Source organism: Empidonax traillii, unplaced genomic scaffold (genome assembly GCF_003031625.1).
Source record: "Empidonax traillii isolate 1590-97213 ecotype Southwest subspecies unplaced genomic scaffold, ASM303162v1 scaffold1350:size273897, whole genome shotgun sequence".
Classification (NCBI taxonomy): domain Eukaryota; kingdom Metazoa; phylum Chordata; class Aves; order Passeriformes; family Tyrannidae; genus Empidonax; species Empidonax traillii.
This window is the reverse complement of record NW_020956543.1, coordinates 226,824-246,295: the sequence shown is the minus strand read 5'-3', so window position 1 is coordinate 246,295 and position 19,472 is coordinate 226,824. Positions and strand designations below refer to the sequence as shown.

The 19,472-nt window shown below is 50.4% G+C and overlaps 1 protein-coding gene across 3 annotated transcripts in view; it reads right to left on the bottom strand.

Annotated features, from left to right (window-relative positions):
- Positions 1-18,534, bottom strand: part of LOC114069736 (discoidin domain-containing receptor 2-like) — a 45,024-nt gene extending 26,490 nt beyond the window's left edge. Inside the window, exons 1-4 of one of the 3 annotated variants that reach the window (XM_027906741.1) lie at positions 18,379-18,534; positions 7,636-7,773; positions 4,178-4,280; positions 1,656-1,884 (exon numbers count right to left, since the gene is read on the bottom strand). In XM_027906741.1, coding sequence (XP_027762542.1) covers positions 1,656-1,884; positions 4,178-4,280; positions 7,636-7,699 — 396 coding nt within the window. In that variant the 5' untranslated portion in view covers positions 7,700-7,773; positions 18,379-18,534. Of the gene's footprint in view, positions 1-1,655; positions 1,885-4,177; positions 4,281-7,635; positions 7,774-13,832; positions 13,856-18,378 lie in introns of those variants that run through there. The other 2 variants (XM_027906739.1, XM_027906740.1) reach the window with 2 other exon arrangements.
- Positions 18,535-19,472: the final 938 nt, after the last annotated feature.

Here is a 19,472-nt window from a genome sequence, read left to right as displayed (position 1 = left end):
GAACTGAACACAGAAAACAGGAGGAAAGCCAAAAAGTAAAGCTCTCTTCCTCATCAGCTCCTCTATAGGCTCTAATCTGCAGCTTCTCAGTATCTCTTCCAGGAGAAACCCCCATCAGTTCTCCCAGTGGAGCAGGGACACTTCAGCAATTCCTGTCTTCAGGAGCCAAGGGACACTGATTAACCCTTTCTGGTGGCCGACAACAGGAGACCTGGAAGCCACCTAGGCTGGCCCAACAAGGCCATGCTGACAGGAGATAAAACCCAAGAGGAGATAGCATATAGCAGAATATTCCATGCCTTCATCACAGAAGTTGGACAGGTCCTCCAGAGCTGGCTGTTTGTCAGGCAATCTCTAAGGTGGCAGATATGTCAAGCCAAAAAGTCTCAGACGGACAGAGGAAGAAAAGCTTCAGCCACCCCTCAGAAAGAGGCACCTTTGCATGGACTTCACAGTGGAAGTGCTGGCAATCCTGCCTGTCTTCTGAGATAAACCAAGAAACATCCTGTGTAACACCCCCACAATGTGGGGTTCCTGCTCCCGAACACAGTTACCCAGGGCCAAAAATCCCTCAGAGAATCAGTTGTGTGTTGAATAAACAGCACCAGTTCCCAGTCCTGGACACTACTGATTCCAGTGCTCCCAGTGTATCAGGCTGATACCACAATCTGATGAGGATTCCCAGCATAGCACCACTCAACACCAGCGCCAACAGAAGGGACCATCCTCAACTGGTATCAGAGACAGGGGGACACCAAACTGACTCATTGCCTTTACAAGGGAAATAAAAGCTGGAGCTGACTGTCCTGGAGAGTTAAGCCCATTGAGTTTAAACTTTCCCTCCCCATCTGCAAACACAGTGTTCGCAGCACACACCAAAATGTGAGGGATGGGCAAGACAGCTGATGAACAAACAGCTGATCAAAGGTCTGAGTGAGCAAATAATTCATTAATAAGCTAAAGGTTGTTACCTGATAATGCTACGGGCCCCACTGCGACTTCCAAAGCACCCCCAGTACAAGAAAACATCACCACACCCGGTCCCTTTCTGGTCTGGCTTAGGTTTTCAGACTCCCCAAGCCAGCCTGAGGGACCAGGCCAGAGGAGCTGCAGCTGAGATGGGGATTCCTTCCCAGGGGAAGTTTAACAAAGGCTTAATGAACACAACCAGAGCTCAGCCAGCACCAAACTGTGTGCTCAGGTCTGGAAATAGCATTAGACACAGTTCTGATGAGTGGGGAAGCCTCCCTGTGTGCGCTCAGCACATTTTCTACTCTCTCAACTCCTTCCTGAACACCCACAAACTCCTTTCCATTCCTTGCCACCCCCTCCCTTTCTCAATCCCAAAGCAGGCAGCTGCTTTGCAGCTTCCCATTTAGAAGCAAGCAAATGGCTGGTAGAAGGACACTCACAAGATGTTTGAGACAGGCACAGAAAGGTTGTGAAGAGACCCAGTTTTCTATCCCATCAACAGCTGAGATTTGGGGAGCAGGTCAGGGGAGTGACAGTCCAAACACCACAGCACACACAGAGCTGAGGCAGAACCCGCTGCCTGGCACCCAGGAGGCAGCAAAAAGCAGGATGTAGAGGGTGTGCCTTCTACAGTCTAGGTCTGAGACTTGCCCTGTGTGCTGCCCTGACCCCACTGCCCTCACCTTCCTGCCCTGGCGGTCCTTCCAGGAGATCCAGCGCTCCCCGTTCCGGCTGTAGTCCAGCCGGTAGGCGCGGGCGAACTCCTTGCCCGTGGCGCGGGCATGACGGCCCTGGGTGCCAATCAGGGTGATGAAAAACAGCTTGTGCAGGTCGATCTGAAGGAACTGGACATCTTCTGGTTGCAACAAGCCTGCTGGGCACCAGGCTCCATCCCCCTCTTCCCTCTGTAACCTGAGGGGAAAAGCACACGCACCACAAAAAATGGCGATTTTAGAAACTGAGGGAACACCAAGGCTTTGAGGACTGGGAGGAATCAACCAAAACAGCAAGTGAGACCTGGCAGATGGCTACCAAATATCTCTGCCCTCTGGGATGATGGTCAGCTGACACTTTTCAGAACAACTCCTCAGTTTCAGGTATCTCTCATTAACTGCTCGAAGTAATTTCTTTCCCAGATGTGTACTTTCAGGTTGATCAGAAACAACCATCCTGCTCCCTGCTTTGTAGCACCTTGTGCATCCTCACTGCTCCTAAACCCCACATGGTAAGGCCTGAACTCCTGCTTGACCACCTCCTGCAGCTCTACCAAGAGGAGACATCTTAAAAATGTATTTTAGCAAGAAAAGCTCTGCTCATCTGCAAATTATTCTGGGGCATCTCAATGCATATTTCACATCCCCTTCAGCCATCAGAGCTGCTGCTGCAGGACACTGCTGGGTGTGTGATGGTGACCATTGTGGCACCAGCTGCAAAGATTAAGGCATTTGTCCTTGGAAATGAGAGGTTGGGGTTTTTCAGCCTGGAAAAGAGGCTGTAGAGCCCCTCCCAGTGTCTAAAGGAGCTAAGAGAGCCCCCTGACAAGGGCCTGGAATGACAGGACACAGGGAATGGCTTCCCACTGCCAGAGAGCAGAGTTAGATGGGATATTGGGAAGGAATCCTTCCCTGGGAGGGTGGGGAGGTCCTGGCACAGGTTGCCCAGAGAAGCTGTGGCTGCCCCATCCCTGCAAGTGTCCAAGGCCAGCAGCAACCTGGGCTAGTGGGAGATGTCCCTGCCGTGGCAGGGGTTGGATTCAGGTGGTCTAAGGTCCCTTCCAACCCAAACCAGCCTGTGACTCCATGAATCCACAGGCCAGCCCAGCACTGCATCCATCAGCCCCAGCAGCAAGCACCTGGCCCAGGCTGCTGAGGGCTCAGCTGTCCAGCCTGTGAGGTGGTGAGAGATGCAATGGTGAAAAATGCACTTGGACACAAAAACAACAAAAAAAACCACATGTGGACTTTTTAGCTACAGGGATTTCCTGGCAAACAGCAAGGCCTTGAAGTGCCCTTGCCCTGCAGACAGCCATCCATCTCTAACTGATGGGAACAGAGTGTGCACCAGGAAGGTGGGACCCAGGACACACTGAAGGCCAAGGCTCAGGCTGGAGAAGATTTCAGTCTCCTGTTGGTCAGCTGTTTGTGAAAGACTCTTACACTGAAGAAGCAAGTAAAAAGCTACAAAAAAACACAGGAAAAGCAACTGAAATGCCAGGGACAAACATCTGCATAGGACAACTGTGACCTCTAACCAAAGTCAGCTAGAGGCTGCCTTCATGTCTTCACCCTGTGGACATCCAGCTGCCCTGGCAAAGGGATGATGGCAACAGATGGTAAATGATGCCCAAAGTGTTTGCAGAACTGGACATAAGGCATAACTCAGAGGACAAAATGGGTCTCCCAGCTTTCAGGCCCATAGGCTTGTCCCCTAAAACACAGCATGGCTGCTCTACCACAGACTAAGAAAAAATTATAATCAAGCACTAAGAGAATTTTATGAATTTTGGACTGCCTAAATTAATCAAAAAATACCACAGTAATCTGAAATTCTTATCTGACTTGCGCCAAAACTGTAGGAGAGTTTGGCATCATCACTACAAGCAAATCTAAGGAAATTCACATTTGTAACTATTTTGTGAACCATCAGTTTTTGAGAGAAATGAAATGACCCCAAAAAAATGAAAAGCCAAGCTTGTGGCAAACACTGTAGTCCTGCTTGACAGTGAAGGAAAATCCTTTAGCTGCTTGTTAACAATTCCTTAACTCTGCAGTTCCCGGGTTTTTGAGTCAGAGTGAGCACAGCCCATTTCCTCAATAGGATGCTGTTGAAAAGTTCATCCTTATAAAGGATTTCCTACGATTTGGTTTAAAGCACTCCACAAGAATCCCAGGGGCACTGTCCCTGGCTGACCTGTAAGTCACAAACCCACTACAGATTTATTCACAGAACTGCAGGAAGATGATGAGGGTCAGAAGCAACTTCTGAGCCTCCAGTCCAACCTCCTGCTCCCAGCAGGACCAGCTCCAAAGCCACAATGTGTTCCTCGAGGCTCTTTCACTGTGCCCCAACCAGATTTAACATGGAACCAAAGCTTTTAAGGCTGAGGGATCTTCTTCCTCAGTCACATATTGGGTATTTAGAAGGGAAAAAAAAAAAAAAAAAGGAGGATTTTTTTTTTTTTTTTTTTTGCCAGAGCTGAACCCACCGTGCATACTGGGGTCCTGTGGAATCATACCACTGGCTGGAAGCAGTGATGTCTTCATCCCTTATGGTCCCCTCGTGCATTCCCAAAGGGTAACGGCAGATAGCTGGAAATGGCAACACAAGCAGGTAAACAACACCAAAAAAAATCACTACTGGTTTGGTAAAAGACGCAAATCAAAAGCATTAAATACCTCATAATTACCATAAATTGAAATTATAAGTCATTTAATAGACTTACACTATCATTCAGTCAGAGCTGAAAAGCAGAACTTTACAAAGAAACATTTGAAGAACTGAAATCCCAAACCAAATGTTATTGTTACTGGTTGCACTGGCCCATTTTACAGTGAAAAATTATTCATCAATAATGATGTGATATAAAAAGGAAGGTTTTGTTAAACATTCTTCTTCCCCTGGAATAAACTGGATGCTCCACTTGGGCTCAAATAGGAACAGTTATTATCTTCACCAGCCCAGTAACGAGGGAGAAGTTAAACAGATTCTACTAGAGGGGATTGATGAGTTATAGAAACATCTGCTCTGTGCTGTCACTGCAGGTGGGGGTTTTTATTTGAGCACAAGCCCCTGTCCATCCCTCCTACCCTGTCCCAGTCTGTTCCCTCTCTGTTCCCACTTCTTTTTTATCACCACAGAGAATAAACCATCACAGGCTGAATGATTCAGTGCAACCCAAGAGATTCAATGCAGAAATGTCTGCAAACAGAGGGTGCTCCAAAAAGGTTTGCCTGCAGCTGCCAGCCACCTTATCAGTGAGTGTGTGATGTGCTCTGCATTCCTAAATAATCCTGTAAAGGAGATGGGTGGTGAGGTGACAATGTTTGCTGATGATACCAGATTATTTAATATTTAAAAAAAAAAAAAAGAAAGGGCAAATTATGAAAATACCTATAAAAAACCCTAGAAAACAGCATTACACCACTGTCTGTATCTGTGGTCAGATGCCAGGCAGATAAGGAATAGAACTCTTGGCTCCTTCCTCCTCTCATCAATAGGCAGAGAAGGCAACACAGATGATGAAAAAGGAAAGATCAGCAGCCTCATCTTACACAAGGAATTACTGAAGTATGACAAAGATCATTTATATCCTGAACAATATATACCCTCGCTGTCTCCCAAAATACCAGAGCCAGGAGCAATCAAAAGGTCAGGTAGGAGAGTTCAAACCCAGCACACTCCCCCTTAATCTATTAAACACTCCAATGCCACAGGTCCCCAGGGGTCCAAAGACCAGTCAGCTGCACAAACCCACAGCTACCACAAGCAAATCCCCCAGCACTGGCTCTGAAAGCTGCAGTGATGTGAGAGCCATCCTGAGGTAAAGCACTGCTGTGTGCCTGCCCATCCCTGCACTCTTCCAGCACCAGAGGGAGGGACCCTGCTGGAGTCAGGGCACAGAGCTGGATGGGCCTCTGCTCTCCCCACAAGAGCCATTCTGAGGAGTCTCTGTGGAGTTCCCTGGGAGGTAAGTGGTGTCAGCCTGGGATCAAGCATGACTGACTGCTGAGAGCCAGCCAGGAGCTCTCCTACTGCTCTGGCAGTAGGTTATTTACTAAACTAAACCACCCTTGATTGTCTTCACTCCCACCTGTCCCACCACAGAGCAGCACAAGCTGATCCATTGCTGGAGAGCTGTCACTGAACTACGGGTAAATACATGGGGATTGTCCAAAAGGGTGGGGTCATCACCTGAAAGTGGGGTTTGTGCTCCTGCAGTGGGAGTCCTGTACGGCCACACCTTATTTCAAGGTCAAACATACACCACACAGCAATGCCAGGTGGAGAGGGAGCTGGGAAGGTCTCTGGGGACTCACTGCAATCCTTAACAAAACTCATTTGGTCACAACCCCTGAGCTGGCAGATACAAGACAGTGTCCCTGGCATCAAGAGATGCACTCTTATGGGTGGCCATGGCTCCCACTAAAACAAGCAGCATGAGGCTCTCACCAAAATGCACGTTATCAGGATCAAAACCATCCTTGGGTTGTGTTTAGGTGCCACCAGGACCCCTGCACTGAGGGACACACTCAGCTGCCATGCAGACAGGAGGCACTGGGGGCTCAGAGAAATGGCACAGCTCACCTGTCAGGGAGGTCAAACAACTGATGTAAGGCGAGAGACTCCACAGAACCTTCCTACATAGGTCTGAAATCACCCACAAGGCAGCCCCCTTGGTTTGGAAGCCAATGCAGGAGGTGCTCTGGCTGCTCCTGGATGGGATCAGGAGAATCCATGGAGCCTGTGATCATCACAGCCAGGGAGCATCAGCTGGGCCACGGTGCTGGAGCGTGGCTGGGAAGAACAGGGCACAGCAGCTGAGGGAGCCTGAGCACGTCCCAGGCAGAACTGAGACGTGTGAGTGGTTGTTTCCTGAAGGAGAAGATTCCTGCAGGAGGGTTGGCCCACAGCCTTGTGCTCAGAGCCCACCACACCTCCCTGGAGCTGGAGGGGGGGAGCTATTCCTGCACCCTTGGGTGCAGGAACCTCTGTACTAATCACCACCACAAGGAACGTGTGTGGGACTGACCCTCCAGGTGCCACCTTCCCTCCTCTTCCGCGGTGGTTTAACCAGCAGAGCCGGGTGGCAGCCCCAGCTCCAGCCTGGATGTGTGCTGGGGTGTCCAGGGCAGGGAATGGCTGTGCAAAGGGAGCGCTGCAGTGCTCACTTCACTGCTGGCTGCTTGCAGCACAACCTCAAACCTCTGCAAACATCCACAGGCCAGAGCAGGGTCAGAGCCAGCCACAAAGGGCTCCAAACAAACAGAGCCAGCCCAGCCCTCGGGGCAGCACTGCAGCCTCACCACACACACCTTCAGCCAAGCTGGGAAAGGATCAGACTCATTTCTTTCTCAGTCTGCCTCCAGCTCAAAACACCTCATTACGGGAATTTGTGCAATATATCACAGACAATTATCTTCCTCATCTCCATCCTGACTGTATCTTGCCAAATGCTGGAGGATAAGAGGTCCTGCCCTCCACAGGGACTCACAGGCTCATATCCCTGTCTCTACCTTAGCCTCGTGCCAGGTGGGGTTTTCCACCTTTCCTTCCACACTTCTCTCTCCAGAATGCCCCTTGTGGCTGCAGAGCTGTGGCTGATGCTTTGCTAAGTGGTAATTTGCTTTCCCAGGTGAGCACAGAATCTCTGAGCCAGTCCAGAGGCTGGTTTGTTCTGCAGGACACACGGTCAAAGCAGGGAGGGGACATTCAGAGCCTGCTGAGAGCACAGGGAAGACAAAGGAGTATGTCCATGTGCCTTAGCCCTCCTGGGACGGGCAGGAGAGCTGTCCCACTCCAGCCCAGCTGCCAAGGAATACTGGCCAACTACGTCAGCGATTGTATTTACGCCAAACCTTCACACTCATGTGCAACCACCACCAGAGGCTAAGAAAGCCTGGGAAGGAGCACACAAAAGGTGGGACAGCAGCACCCTCTCCCTACCAGGGTTGACTTCTGTGCCAGAGGGCTCAGGCAGTGAGGCCAGCAGCAGCATGCAGAAGATCATGGTAGCAGTCGCAGGCGCCGTGCAGGGTCGGACGGGTGCGAGTCCTTCAAGGGCAGCAGCTGCCACCTACATTTCTGAAAGACAAAGCAAAGAGAGTGGGTGAGAGTCCTCCAGAGACAGGGCTCCTCTGTGCTGCACACTTGCTGCGTTGTCATGGCCTCGTGATGGGCTGGGCAACCTTCCATGCCTTCAAGAGTGGCTCTGCCCTGAGCCCTGCTCTGACCCGTCGCTGCAGCACAGGCTCTGGGAAGAACTAACCATCTACACCCCCTCCAGAGCTGTCTGTGCTGCTCAGCCTTCAGGCACTCAGCTGCCAGGACTCCTGGGTGGATGCACTCTCCTAACTGCTCTTAAACAAGTCCAATGCAAAGTAATCTCTCCTTCATCAATTCTTCACTTTCCTCATTATTTTAACAAGTCCTGAAGCTGCAGCTACAATGAGCTTGGCTGCCCAAGCAGGGTTTATCCACCTCTATCTGCACCAGGTGCCTACTCCAAGCCAGCCAAGTGGGCACTCTGGGACTTGCCACACAACCTGAAGCTATATGTACAAAACAGAGTGAAAAATCTCTCTCCCTACACCTCCACAGTGCTGCCAAAAATCCACGTGCACTCACATGTGAGAGCACACTCCATTTCCTGTTTGGAAACGTGGAAAACAGCAAAGAGCTCAAACACTGGCAATTTCAGTGGAGAGCCATGATAGCACCTAAAGGAGCACGAGGTCACGGCAGCAGTTGTGTCAATTCTGTGTCCACACTCACTACAAAGAGCCTCGGGAGGTTCCCATCCTGGAGGATAATTTTACAGGGGGCAGGTTGGAGGCTCCGTCTCATAATGAAATGCCAGAAGAAAACAGAACAAATCGATAAATGTAAAGCTGCCAGGACCAGAGGGTGTTTCTCAGGAATCCTCAGAGTGGTAGTAAAAAGGCAACACTGGATTTGTCAGGAAAGGAAGAAAGGATATAAAAGGGCCCATCACTATGGCAGTGCACGCATGAGTGCAGGAGCATCAGATGCCATTAGCTCAGAGGTTTCTAACAAAAGGCTCTATTTTTCCACCCAACATAATTAAACTGTGCAAGTCACAGCCCTGAGTTGCCGTGGATACCAAGGGAACTGGATACGTTCACAACAGACAGACACACCACAGCTTCTTACATCCAAAGGTAAAACCACAGATTGCTGGATGGCCAGAAGCTAAATCAGGGTTAGAATCACTGAAGCTTGCCCTGTTTTTGTTCTCTCTCCTAAGGATATGCTACTGGCCATTGTCCCTGCTGGATTCCAGCAGAAAAGATGGCTCCAAGCCTGAAAAACAACCACGGGCCTTTTGGGAAAGGAGCCAAACAGGCCCGAGGGAGGGGGAGCTAATGCTGGGTGGCTGCTGTGCCCAGCCAGGGAACGGGGCCAGCAAACCAAAACACACCTACAGATTGCCAGCACCCCTCCTGTTCCAGCCATCCCCACCCAAACACCCTGGCCAGGGCTGGCAACGAGGGGCTGTGATTTTGTGGCATTTTGGGTGGCGAGCGTGAAAAAGCGAAAGCGCTGGAGGAGAAAGCCCAAACCTCAGCAGGGGGGTCTGGAGACCACAAAGAGAGGTTTTGACCAAGCACTCCCCAGCTGTGTCACCCTTCCCCACTGAAATGGGAGGGGGTGGTGGTCGATGAAAACACACCGATTGCCACCATCCCAGGACAGATGGCAACTCCCAGGGGGCAGAGACTTCTTGTTAGTCAAGTGGAGGGAGACTTTGTAAAGAGACAGTTTTGTGGCAGAGGTTGAAGACAGGTGGGTGTTAATTTATGCAGGTGATTTGCTAAGGTGTCCTGGAAGCTCCCAAAGCAGGACCTGCAGAGAGTTCAGCACCAGGGGAGACAGTCCTGCCACAGGACCTCAGAAAAGTGCTTGTCATGAACATTAAGGCTTTAACTTGAACCACCCTCCTGGAGGAGGTGATGGGAACACAGCACAGACCTGTTTGGTGGTGCATGGGACGCCCTGACCATGACCCAGGTGTCTGCCCAGATCAGCTCCACCATGTGGGTGAAGCCTGGGATAGATCCTTCCCGTGGGTGCCCAAGCTGGACCAGCCACTGAACAGAGCTGAGGAGGTCCTGGCAGGAGAACAGCAGCTTGGAAACATCTCCCAGGTGACAACTGAGCTGGAGGTTTAAAAGCTGCCAGCTCTGCTGGAGCCTTCAGATGGCAGAGGACAGCACACATGGACTGTAAACCCTCCCCACCCCTCCGAGCCTGTGCTAAGTGTCTCCCATCCTCCCAAAATCACCTGTGAGCAGGCCATGACAACGGCCACCAGTGTCCCAGCAACAGAATAAACACATCACCAACAGAACCATTATCACACTTGACCAGGTACAGACCAAGCAGAATAATTTAAGTTCCCACTGGCTTTATGCAAAGCTCACACCACGTTCTAAATGACACCTATTGTGCTGCCACAGAGCCAGTCACATCATTTGAGTGCCTGGATGTGGGGATCAAAATGAAAATATCAGGAGGAAAGGATGAATGAGGTGGAGGAGGGACAGGGGAAGTCACACAGAAATGCCCAAGCACCAAGTCAGCTCCTGCCACTGAGGCAGGAATCAGTGTTGGAGGGAAGGCAGGGCTGTGGGGCACAGAGAGCTGCCTCCCACCCTGAGAGCCAGGGGCTTCTCAGGACATGGGTACATGGACCTCTGCAGCTCCACAAAAAAAACACAGCTTGGGGCAACTCCAAGCCAAAACTGGAAGATGTGGCCTCCAGAGGAGGAAAGGAAAGCTACAGAGCTGGCTCTAGAGCTCACCTGTAAGCAGCTCCACATCTACAAAAGCTGGCTTTTGACACCAAAGAGTGTCCAAGGAATGAGCAGGATGAAAGTTCTGTGTGTGTGTCTCTACTGATGGCAGAGAAGGCTGGCCTGGACCAGCCTCGTCATTCCCAGGTGGCCACAGCTGGGTGACATGAATTCTCACCTCTGCAAGTGGCAGTGATGAATTATTTCCAGCAGTTCAGCCCTACCCAGGGACCTCAGCAGCTGGTTCAGGCTGTGCTGGGTTTGTTCTTTCCACCACATTTGGTTCCCAGTCCTGGACCACCAAAGTGCCTGTCTGGGAGTCCCAGGAGAGACGTTGCACAGAGGGAGCAAACAGTGCCACTGCTCATCTTCAAATGCTGTGCTTGCTTAAGCAAGGTCAGCAGGAGTGTTCTTCACCCCTTTGGAGGGTGAAACATTTAGAGGAGGTTCAGCTCCACTCAGGAGCTGGTACTGTCAGAAATCCCTGCTGGAAGAACTACTGATGTTGCTTTCTGCTGAGTCTAAATCTCAGCCAGGAGCAGACTGGACTTCCAAGCTGCACAATTCCCAGTGCTAGGACATTGGAATATGCTACTAAATACAACCCTCTGTACAAACTGCTTAGAAATTCTATTCCTCATGATTTTTTTGCTGGGTAGATGACTTGATACTTCTCCTTGCAGCTCTCTCAGTTGCATGAGAGTCCCTTGCTGTACTCCTGCCTCTCTTCCTGACCTGCCCACACATACACACCAAGTGCCAAAACTCCAGCACAAGCCCAAACCCAGCAAAAACAGGATTAGCAACATCCTCTCAGAGGCAAGAAAGTGTTAAACTCTGTTCTCAGGCCTGACTGGATCAAGTTGCTAATTGCTAACAGCTGGCTGCAGGAGAATAAAATCCTGTTACAATCATTGGGAGAGTGGAAAAAAAATATAAAAAATCTCCTAGTCAAAAAACTCCCCAAGACATGCAAAAGAGGGCACTTTTCCCCAGTCAACCCAGCAGATACCATGCCTAAAAAGCCCAATCCACCTCTCCACAGAGAACCAGCTCGCTGTGACCCAGCGCTGTCCCCGGCTCTGCGGGCACAGGAGGGAGCTGTTCCTTAGTGATGTGCACGAAGAAGGTGGGACTTGGAGCTCCTCCAGGCACTGTTCTCCCTCCAGAGATCCATTACGGAGGTCTGGCATGTTTGCAAGCCCCTCCAGATCCCAAGTGAAGCAGGCATTTGTTTTAACTGGTTCCTTCGCAGATCATTACCTCGGAGCGGGACCTCGGGGTCTGCTGCAGGAATCCCACCACACACACCAAGAAACTCCCCAGGCGTGGTCAAGACACAGAGTGCATCACACACAGAGAGATCCAGGTACAACGTGGGGATCTACCCTGAAATCAAAGCATCCTCAGAAGAGGTTCAGGATCAAGAGGACTGGATGGCACCTCCTGGCATTCCTAAAGGAACTCAACGAGGAAACAGTAAAGCTGGTAATTGGGGCGGTATCTGATGCCTGAAGAAATAGGAGGCTGGAAAGTGTGATTTCCTATTTGCTGGCTCCAAAATGAGGGCAGAACATTTCTCTTTGCCTCAGAGTTCATCTGAGAGACCCCAACCCCAGCAATTCTTCCTCTGGAGCACACACAGCCCACGCAGCTCCGGTTTGGACCGGAGAATTTGCCGATGAAAACGCTCAGCAGAAAGAATTCTGATCACTCCTTAAAGCGTTCTGCTTAGTTTAAAATTCAAATACTGACACAAGGCTGGAAAAAAGAAGGCAACAAGTTTTCCCTCAGGTGAACTCAGAGTGTGGTCTCTCTGCCCACATTCAATCAACTGCACAAGGGGGAAAGGTCTCCGTGTGACACGTGGGTGGCGTCTGGACAAACCAAGTGCCAAAAGTCACACACCAAAAATCAACACACCAGGGGCTGCAAGATCCTGGCATGAAGTGCAAGGCTGCAGCAGGAGGTTTTGGATATGGGTACCAGAGAGGAAAAAGCCATTGCAATGTCAGGAACATGATAAGGGGACAGGGCAGAAACAGCGACACCACAAAGTGACATCCAGAGCAGCAAAAAGGCTGGACAGATAAAACCAGGCAGGTTTGGGGTGAAAGGGTTGGGTTAATCAAGGTGCATGTGAGAAGTAAGTCACAGGAACAGGAAAAGGGAGACAGGAATAGGCTCCAGTGTCATCTTTGAGGTGGCATTAGGAGACCTGCCACCACAGGAGACAGGAAAGAACAACATGTGGGGCTAAAAGGACAACGTTCAGGAGTGGCACTTGGGGCAGGGACAGGGACAGCACAGACCTGGGTCTGAGGCAGTGGCAGAAGAATGGGAACATCGAGGTCTGGGTGTACTTTGTGGTCACCCTCTTGAAGGGTGAGGGACAGACCTGCCCTGAGGCTGAGGAAGGTTTGAACCTCATTTTCCACACTGCGGCCAAACATCTTAACAGGGTTATTAATGAAAAAAGTGACACCTCACACTTGCTGGGTTTTAGGAGAAAAACAGCATTCTGGTCACCCACGACACGCTGGGAGAAGGTTCAGCCCATGGAGTCAAAGCTGAGGGAGCGCCTCACCCACAGCCCAGAGAGGGGCTGGTGTTTCTGCACAAGAAAGGAGGCCAATAAATCCTCCGGCTTTTCCCACTGCCTGTTGGCCACTCCCATGGGAGAGGGGTGTCCTTGGCTTGTGAAACTGCACAGAGCACTTCTGTCACAAAACCAGAGTCAGGGATAAATGAACATGCATTAAATGTAATTTAATCCATCAAAGTAACAAGGCCAAAATTAGAAACCATTAGAAAGGCAAAGCCCAAGATAAGGGAATGCGAATTCATCGCACCACAATGGTGGTTCTTAGCTCAGCTAATCCAAAAACAAAGCTACCCTTCCCCACCAGGCCCAGGGCATGGGAACCCTGAGCTGATCCCAGCTGAGGAATCTGGGAGGCACTTCCCACGACCCAGGCAGGTCCTGCACAGGACACAAGCACAGGAACCCTAAACCCAGGAGCAGGGGGAGCCTCGTGCACCCCAGCACACCCTCCACGACACAGGTCCCCTCAACTGCAGAGGCTCCAGCCCCACTGCTTCTGCAGGACTGAAGTGTCAGGAGAAGAAAAGACTGTGCCCTGACAGTGCCAAGAACCTGCCTTCTCCCTGCCCAAGCAGCAGTGTCCCTCACTGTCCCCTTCTGGAGCATCCTTCCCACCCTGACAGGCCACAGGGAGCACCCAGCACACTGACATTTTCACCCCTGGCATCTCTATCCAGCTTTTTTTCTTTTTTTTTTTTTTTAAACTTTCTTTAAAACATAACCAACTAGAAGTCAGCAACAGTCCTCTCAAGACCTACAATCTTCCACTGCAAGAGTCTCTCACATACCAACCATCTCTGTGACACATTAACCACAGAGATGACAGATGGGGTATTAAGAGCACTCAATCTAAACCACCTTCCTCCCTCCCCGTCCTCAAGGGGCTCCACCATAACCTTTCACTTCACTGTGCTCTGACTTGCATTGGGAAGGAGATCAGGTTACCAAGCTGCAGAATTATTTGGGCTGGAGGAGATCCTCAGGAGAGCATCTAATCCCACCTCCCGCTCCAAGCAGGGTTAGCACCAATTTCAGAACAGCCTGCAAAGGACTTTTTGTCCAGCTGGGTCTTCGAAACCTCCAAGGATGGAGGTTCCCCCACATCTCTGGACACTGTTCGACTGGCTGTGAAGGGAAAACTCTCCCCCCTGCTTATGCTGAGGTAGAACTCCTGTGATTTCAACCACTGCTCAGTAAAGAGGCTTCTTGATCACCTGCTCTTGGCTATCCCAACACCTTCTCTTGTCCTGACTAAACCGCCCTGGCTCCACCAGCCTGCTCAGGGAAGTCAAATTTCAGTATTACATCACTTGATACTTTCTCCCAAGTCAGCACTGGTGAGACAGAGGCTCCATCCAGAGCCAGTGGGACTCCAGCAGGACAGCTCTGCTTGGATTTTGCCACGACTCCCACTGGCTTCCTCATGAGCAAACCAGGGAATAACTGAGTTTGTCCCGTCCTGACACTGGGCACTACTCCACAGCCCTCTGCTTGGGGAGCGCAGGGATCACATTCCCACTGGTAACTATTTTTGAGAGGTATCAGGTGGCACTTGCTAAATCAGCTTATTCCCGGTGCTGGTCAGCGACACGGAGACTGAGGCACTGCCACCCTGGCACAGGGCAGGGGCTGGGGATGTGCAGAGATCAGAGCCCACCACAACTGCTCAGGAAGGTGTTTCTCAGCTCAGAGCCCACCAGCAGCGGGGAGGCATCCCAGGACAGCACGGAGGATATGCCAGAGATCAGTGCCAGGGCGAGGGAGACATGCCTGCACTGCTCTGCCAGGGGATCCACCACACTCCTGATGCCAAAGCAGAGCTTCTTCTGCCTCCTGGGAGCAGCAGCACTTGGTCAACAGCAGGGACCTTGGGACACAGATACACCATGTCAGCGCAGCTCCTTTTGGCAGTCGGTACAGGAATCTTACTAAAAACCACAATCTGAAGATTTTTCAGACATGATCTGCTTTCCATCAGAGCACACAGACCATTGGGAATGCTCCATCTTTGCTGTGGCACTGATTTCCAAATGCACCAGCTCCCCCAGATCTCTCTGTGGACAGGGGCTGGTCTCCACTGCCCGCTGGTTACCTGCCCTCTCTCTTATTTGAAAACACTGCTACGACATTTCTGTTTGCCCAAACTTCTGGAACTCCTTTGGTCTTCCCAGATTTATTACAATTTGGCAGCCAGGATTCAGAAAGCTGCTTTGCCAATTTGCTTTAAACAAACAGGTTCCAGAGTTGCTCGAGTTTCAAAGGCTTTGAAATGTTATCTTGGGTTTCACACCCTCCCTTGGTTACCAGTGCAACGGGAGGTTTGCTGAGATCCTCATAAAAGCGAGGACATCATCCAGCTTCTTCCCAAACATGGGAAATGTTTTACTTCTCTGTATTATCAGCAATCAGTGGGGTTTTTCAACCTTTCCCAACAATATAAACACCATTGATGAAATTTGTTTTGTTATACAGATATTATTTCTCACCGCCCCACGAGGTATTTGCTGTGCTTTTCCAGCTCTCTTTTAGCTTTCCTTATCAAATGCCTACCTTTCAAAACACCGACTTTTACAATAACAGCTACTTATCTACAACCTTTGTTTTGCAAATTGCTCATAGTGAAATCTATCTGAAAGCTAAAACACCATTACTGGTGATGGACTCTTTGCAAAACCATTGGAGAACCAGCAGCAAGGGTGTTTGCAAGGGTGGAAGCCAAAACCTAAGAGAGTTCAGTGAAAACCAAACCAGGAACATGATTTTGGAGCATTAATTATTTAACTGGCTATCTCATCTCTGTCAAAGCACTTCAGAAATGCTGACAGTACCAAAAGTTACATCTTACGAGTTTTGCAGTGCCCCTTCATATTTGTAAAAATAAAACTCAGAGCACCTGTTGCTGGCACCCAGCCCCTTGCCCTCACCTTGAGGAGCCCTAGGGGCTCACCAAATAACGTTTATAAAGGTGAAGAGCCAGGAAGATACCAAACTTGAAGCAGCTTTTTCCAGTGCCATCACTTCACTGCTCTCCACAGACTGGAATCAACTCCAAATAGCAAAATGCAGCGAGTGGGGTGTGATCCTGCCCTCCCACAGCCTCACAGGGGACAGGGCAGGCTGTGACCTCGCTGGGTACCATTTCTCCAGGGGCTCAGCAGAACCTCCATCCTGCAGCAAGCCAGGACAGCCAGGCCTGGGTACAAACAGCTGGTTCATTCAGGCCGAGCAAACTCTGTTTATGATCCAAAGCGGTTTCAAAGTTTAATTTACGAAGTGCCTGGCAAAGATGGAGCAGTGAGTGGCAACACTTTCAGATCACCTGAAACCGCTGCCTCGAGCCTGGAGACTCCAGGGAGGATTTCCAGGCAGGTCTCACCATGTTCCACTCAGTTTACCATTCACTAGAACAACTCTACGAGTCAAATTTAAAACTTCTCATGTACAGAGATGAAACTGCCTTTAAATGCTCCAGCAAAATACCTTGCATGACTGTAAGACAGCTCAGAGAAGATCTTTGCTTACCACAATGTCTTTCAAGCAATCAAACCAAAATGTTGTGCTCATAAACAAAGGGAAAGCCAAGGACACGGGAAAAGCTCGAGCAGCATTTCACAGCTCAGGAAAAGCAGAAGGGCCAGTTCTGATCACATTTTCTCAAGACAGACCAAAAAACAGAAGCCCACAGAGAAGTAATAAGATTTAGCAATTACACAGAAGGCAGGTAGCTGTAGGAAAATCCCAGGATTGTTTGAGGCAAATAGAAGAAATGAGAGGGGGGGAAGAAACATGTAAAACAATGATGCCTAGGACCAAAAAAAAAAAAAAAAGAAAGGACCCCATTTACCTCTTTTCCATATTGAAAACGAACTGAAATTAAAAAACAACAAATTAAAACTAAGGAAATGAAATTCCACAGCATACCATGCACATTAAGCCTCTGGGACATATTGCCACAGAGCAATGTGGGAGTAATTCAATAAAATATTGGAAGTGGATCTACATAATAAGAACATCTGCGATTCCATTAACGTGAAAAGAGAGTACACTGGATATAAATTTTCCTCTAGCCAGACATAAGCAAACCAGGAATTAATGTGACCAGAAAGTTATCTCCTGCACGGGCAGGTTATTCCACATTTGTCTTTACTCAGGCTCTGGGGCTTTCCTGTGCCCACGATAAGATGGTGCCTGAGTAGGTGGGCTGTGATCCCAGCCAGTTTGGCAAGCTCTGCCTCTCTGGATAGGGATCACATTTCAGTTTTCAGCAGCTTATTGTGCAGCTTCTCAAGAAGAGAAACAACACTACCCACCTTTTTATTATTTTTTTTTTCTAAGCAAAGATTATCCTCTGTGAAACAAGAAGGGCAGATGAAATTTCAGCCAAACCTATTAAATAAATACCTGTGGAGCAGTGACCGACCCTGGAATGCTCTGGTGGAAACACAGCTATTTTGGAAAGTTCTCAGCACCTGAAAAATTGGGTTTACTGAGGAATTAAATCAGATTTTATCTGGAGGGACTGCTATTGGAGAGCCCTATGGTTAACCCTAACAACAAGGATTCTCAGGTGCAGCTTCCTGCATATTCACACTCCCGTGTTTTAGGCTAAATGGGAGTCTGAGAAAGTTTAATAGTGCCCAAAATTGCAGTAGGTGCTTCAGGAGGGGACAGGGTCTGCCTCTCCTTGGGAGAAGAGGGGAGGGAGCACAGGATATGTGCAGCCACAAAACTCATGTGGGGCAAGAGCTGCTGGGGCTCGGGGGGCAGGAGAACACCTCCCCCAACTCCCCCACTGTCCAAAAGCAACTCACTGCCAGCCCCAGTTTTTGCACATCTGTCTCAGCCTTGGCCCTAAAACATCTCAGGCACCCCAGAGACCAAACACCTGAAACGTCTCAGGCACCTCTGAGAGATCAAACACTGTGCACTTTTCCAGGACAGCCCCAGAAATTACTTCTGGCCAGAGCCCCACCAGCCACCTTCACATTTCTGCCCACAGAAGACCCTGCGGGTCCCAGGGGTCCCCAGGAACACATCCCTGAGGGAAAAAACGCGACTTGAGAGCCCTCCCACAGCTGCAGAAGGGAAAACAGGGAGCAAAGAGCCACCATCTCCCTGCCAGCCCAGGGACAAAAGCCTTCTCCTCCCAGCACCACCACCTCCACTTCCAGCACGTCTCCACAGGGCTTGTGCTTTATCCCAGGATGGAAACGGAGGGAGGAGAGCTGATCACAAGCTGAGAGCCAGGTTAAGCTGGAAGGAGCCTACCTGCCTCTCCCGGGGCCTGCTGAGCACAGGGAGCAGCTGCCATGTCTCCTTTGAGCTCCACAGGTTGAGCCAGGCTGTAGTTTCGACATTCCTCGCAACTTTCTACCAGCACACATGATATGTTCAAACTTGAGTAACTCCTCCCTCCTCCCTCCCTCCGCACACACAGACAGGCCCAGGAGATGGCCCTGCCTCTATCATCCCAGTTCCTATAGCAACTCCTGACCCAGCAGATGGAAACAGAGCTGTTTTCTAGGCAAATCTGCCTTCTTGGATTCCTCCGCTCTTCCCTGCTGTTGGCCCCTCCTTGCTCCAGTGCTCTCCCTGGGGGCTGCTCCGCTGGCACTTGGCCCAGGCTTTGCCTGGAGGAAGGCCAAGCTTTGAATTCATTTAGTAAAACCACAACATAAAGCAGCTCTCCTGCTCAGGAAGCAGGGCCCGTGTAGTCCCAGGGGCAGGCCAGGCACCGCAGAGCCAGCCTGCACCTTGGTGCTTAGCACGGCCGTGTGAGCTCCCAGGGACAATCCCAGCAGGAGCATCTCCATCCTCACCCTCATCCTCCACCAGCCTGGGCCATCCACCCGTGGGGGAAAGGTAAAAAGCACAAACACAACAAGGCATTTCTTAAGCAAGTCCAGCAGACAGAATTATTGTAACCCTGGGCACTTCTCAGATGTTTGGATTTCTGCCTCCAAAGCCTTTCCTGGAAGAGGGAGAGTCCAGCAGTGACACCAGGGCTCGCTGCCTGCTCAGCACAACAGATCACCCCTATTGCTTCCCTCAGGAGGGGAGGTCACCAAGGCAGCTGTCAGACAGCTGTGTGACACCACGTTCCCTTCCCTTCCTCCTAAAAACACAGAAAGAGAGGGAAAGTACAGAACTCACTACCAGGCTGTGGCACTTTGGGGGAACCTCACAGGCAGGTGGCACTGCTAAGGCTCCAGGGGGGCAGGACAAGCAGCACCACAGCAGATGATGGCACTGAGCTGGGTAGGGGGGAGCCAGCAAGCTGTGGCACCCTGGGAGACCCCCCATAACCTACCACAGGGGCTACAAAACTGCTGCAAAGCCATTCCAGCACCAGCACCCGCTGC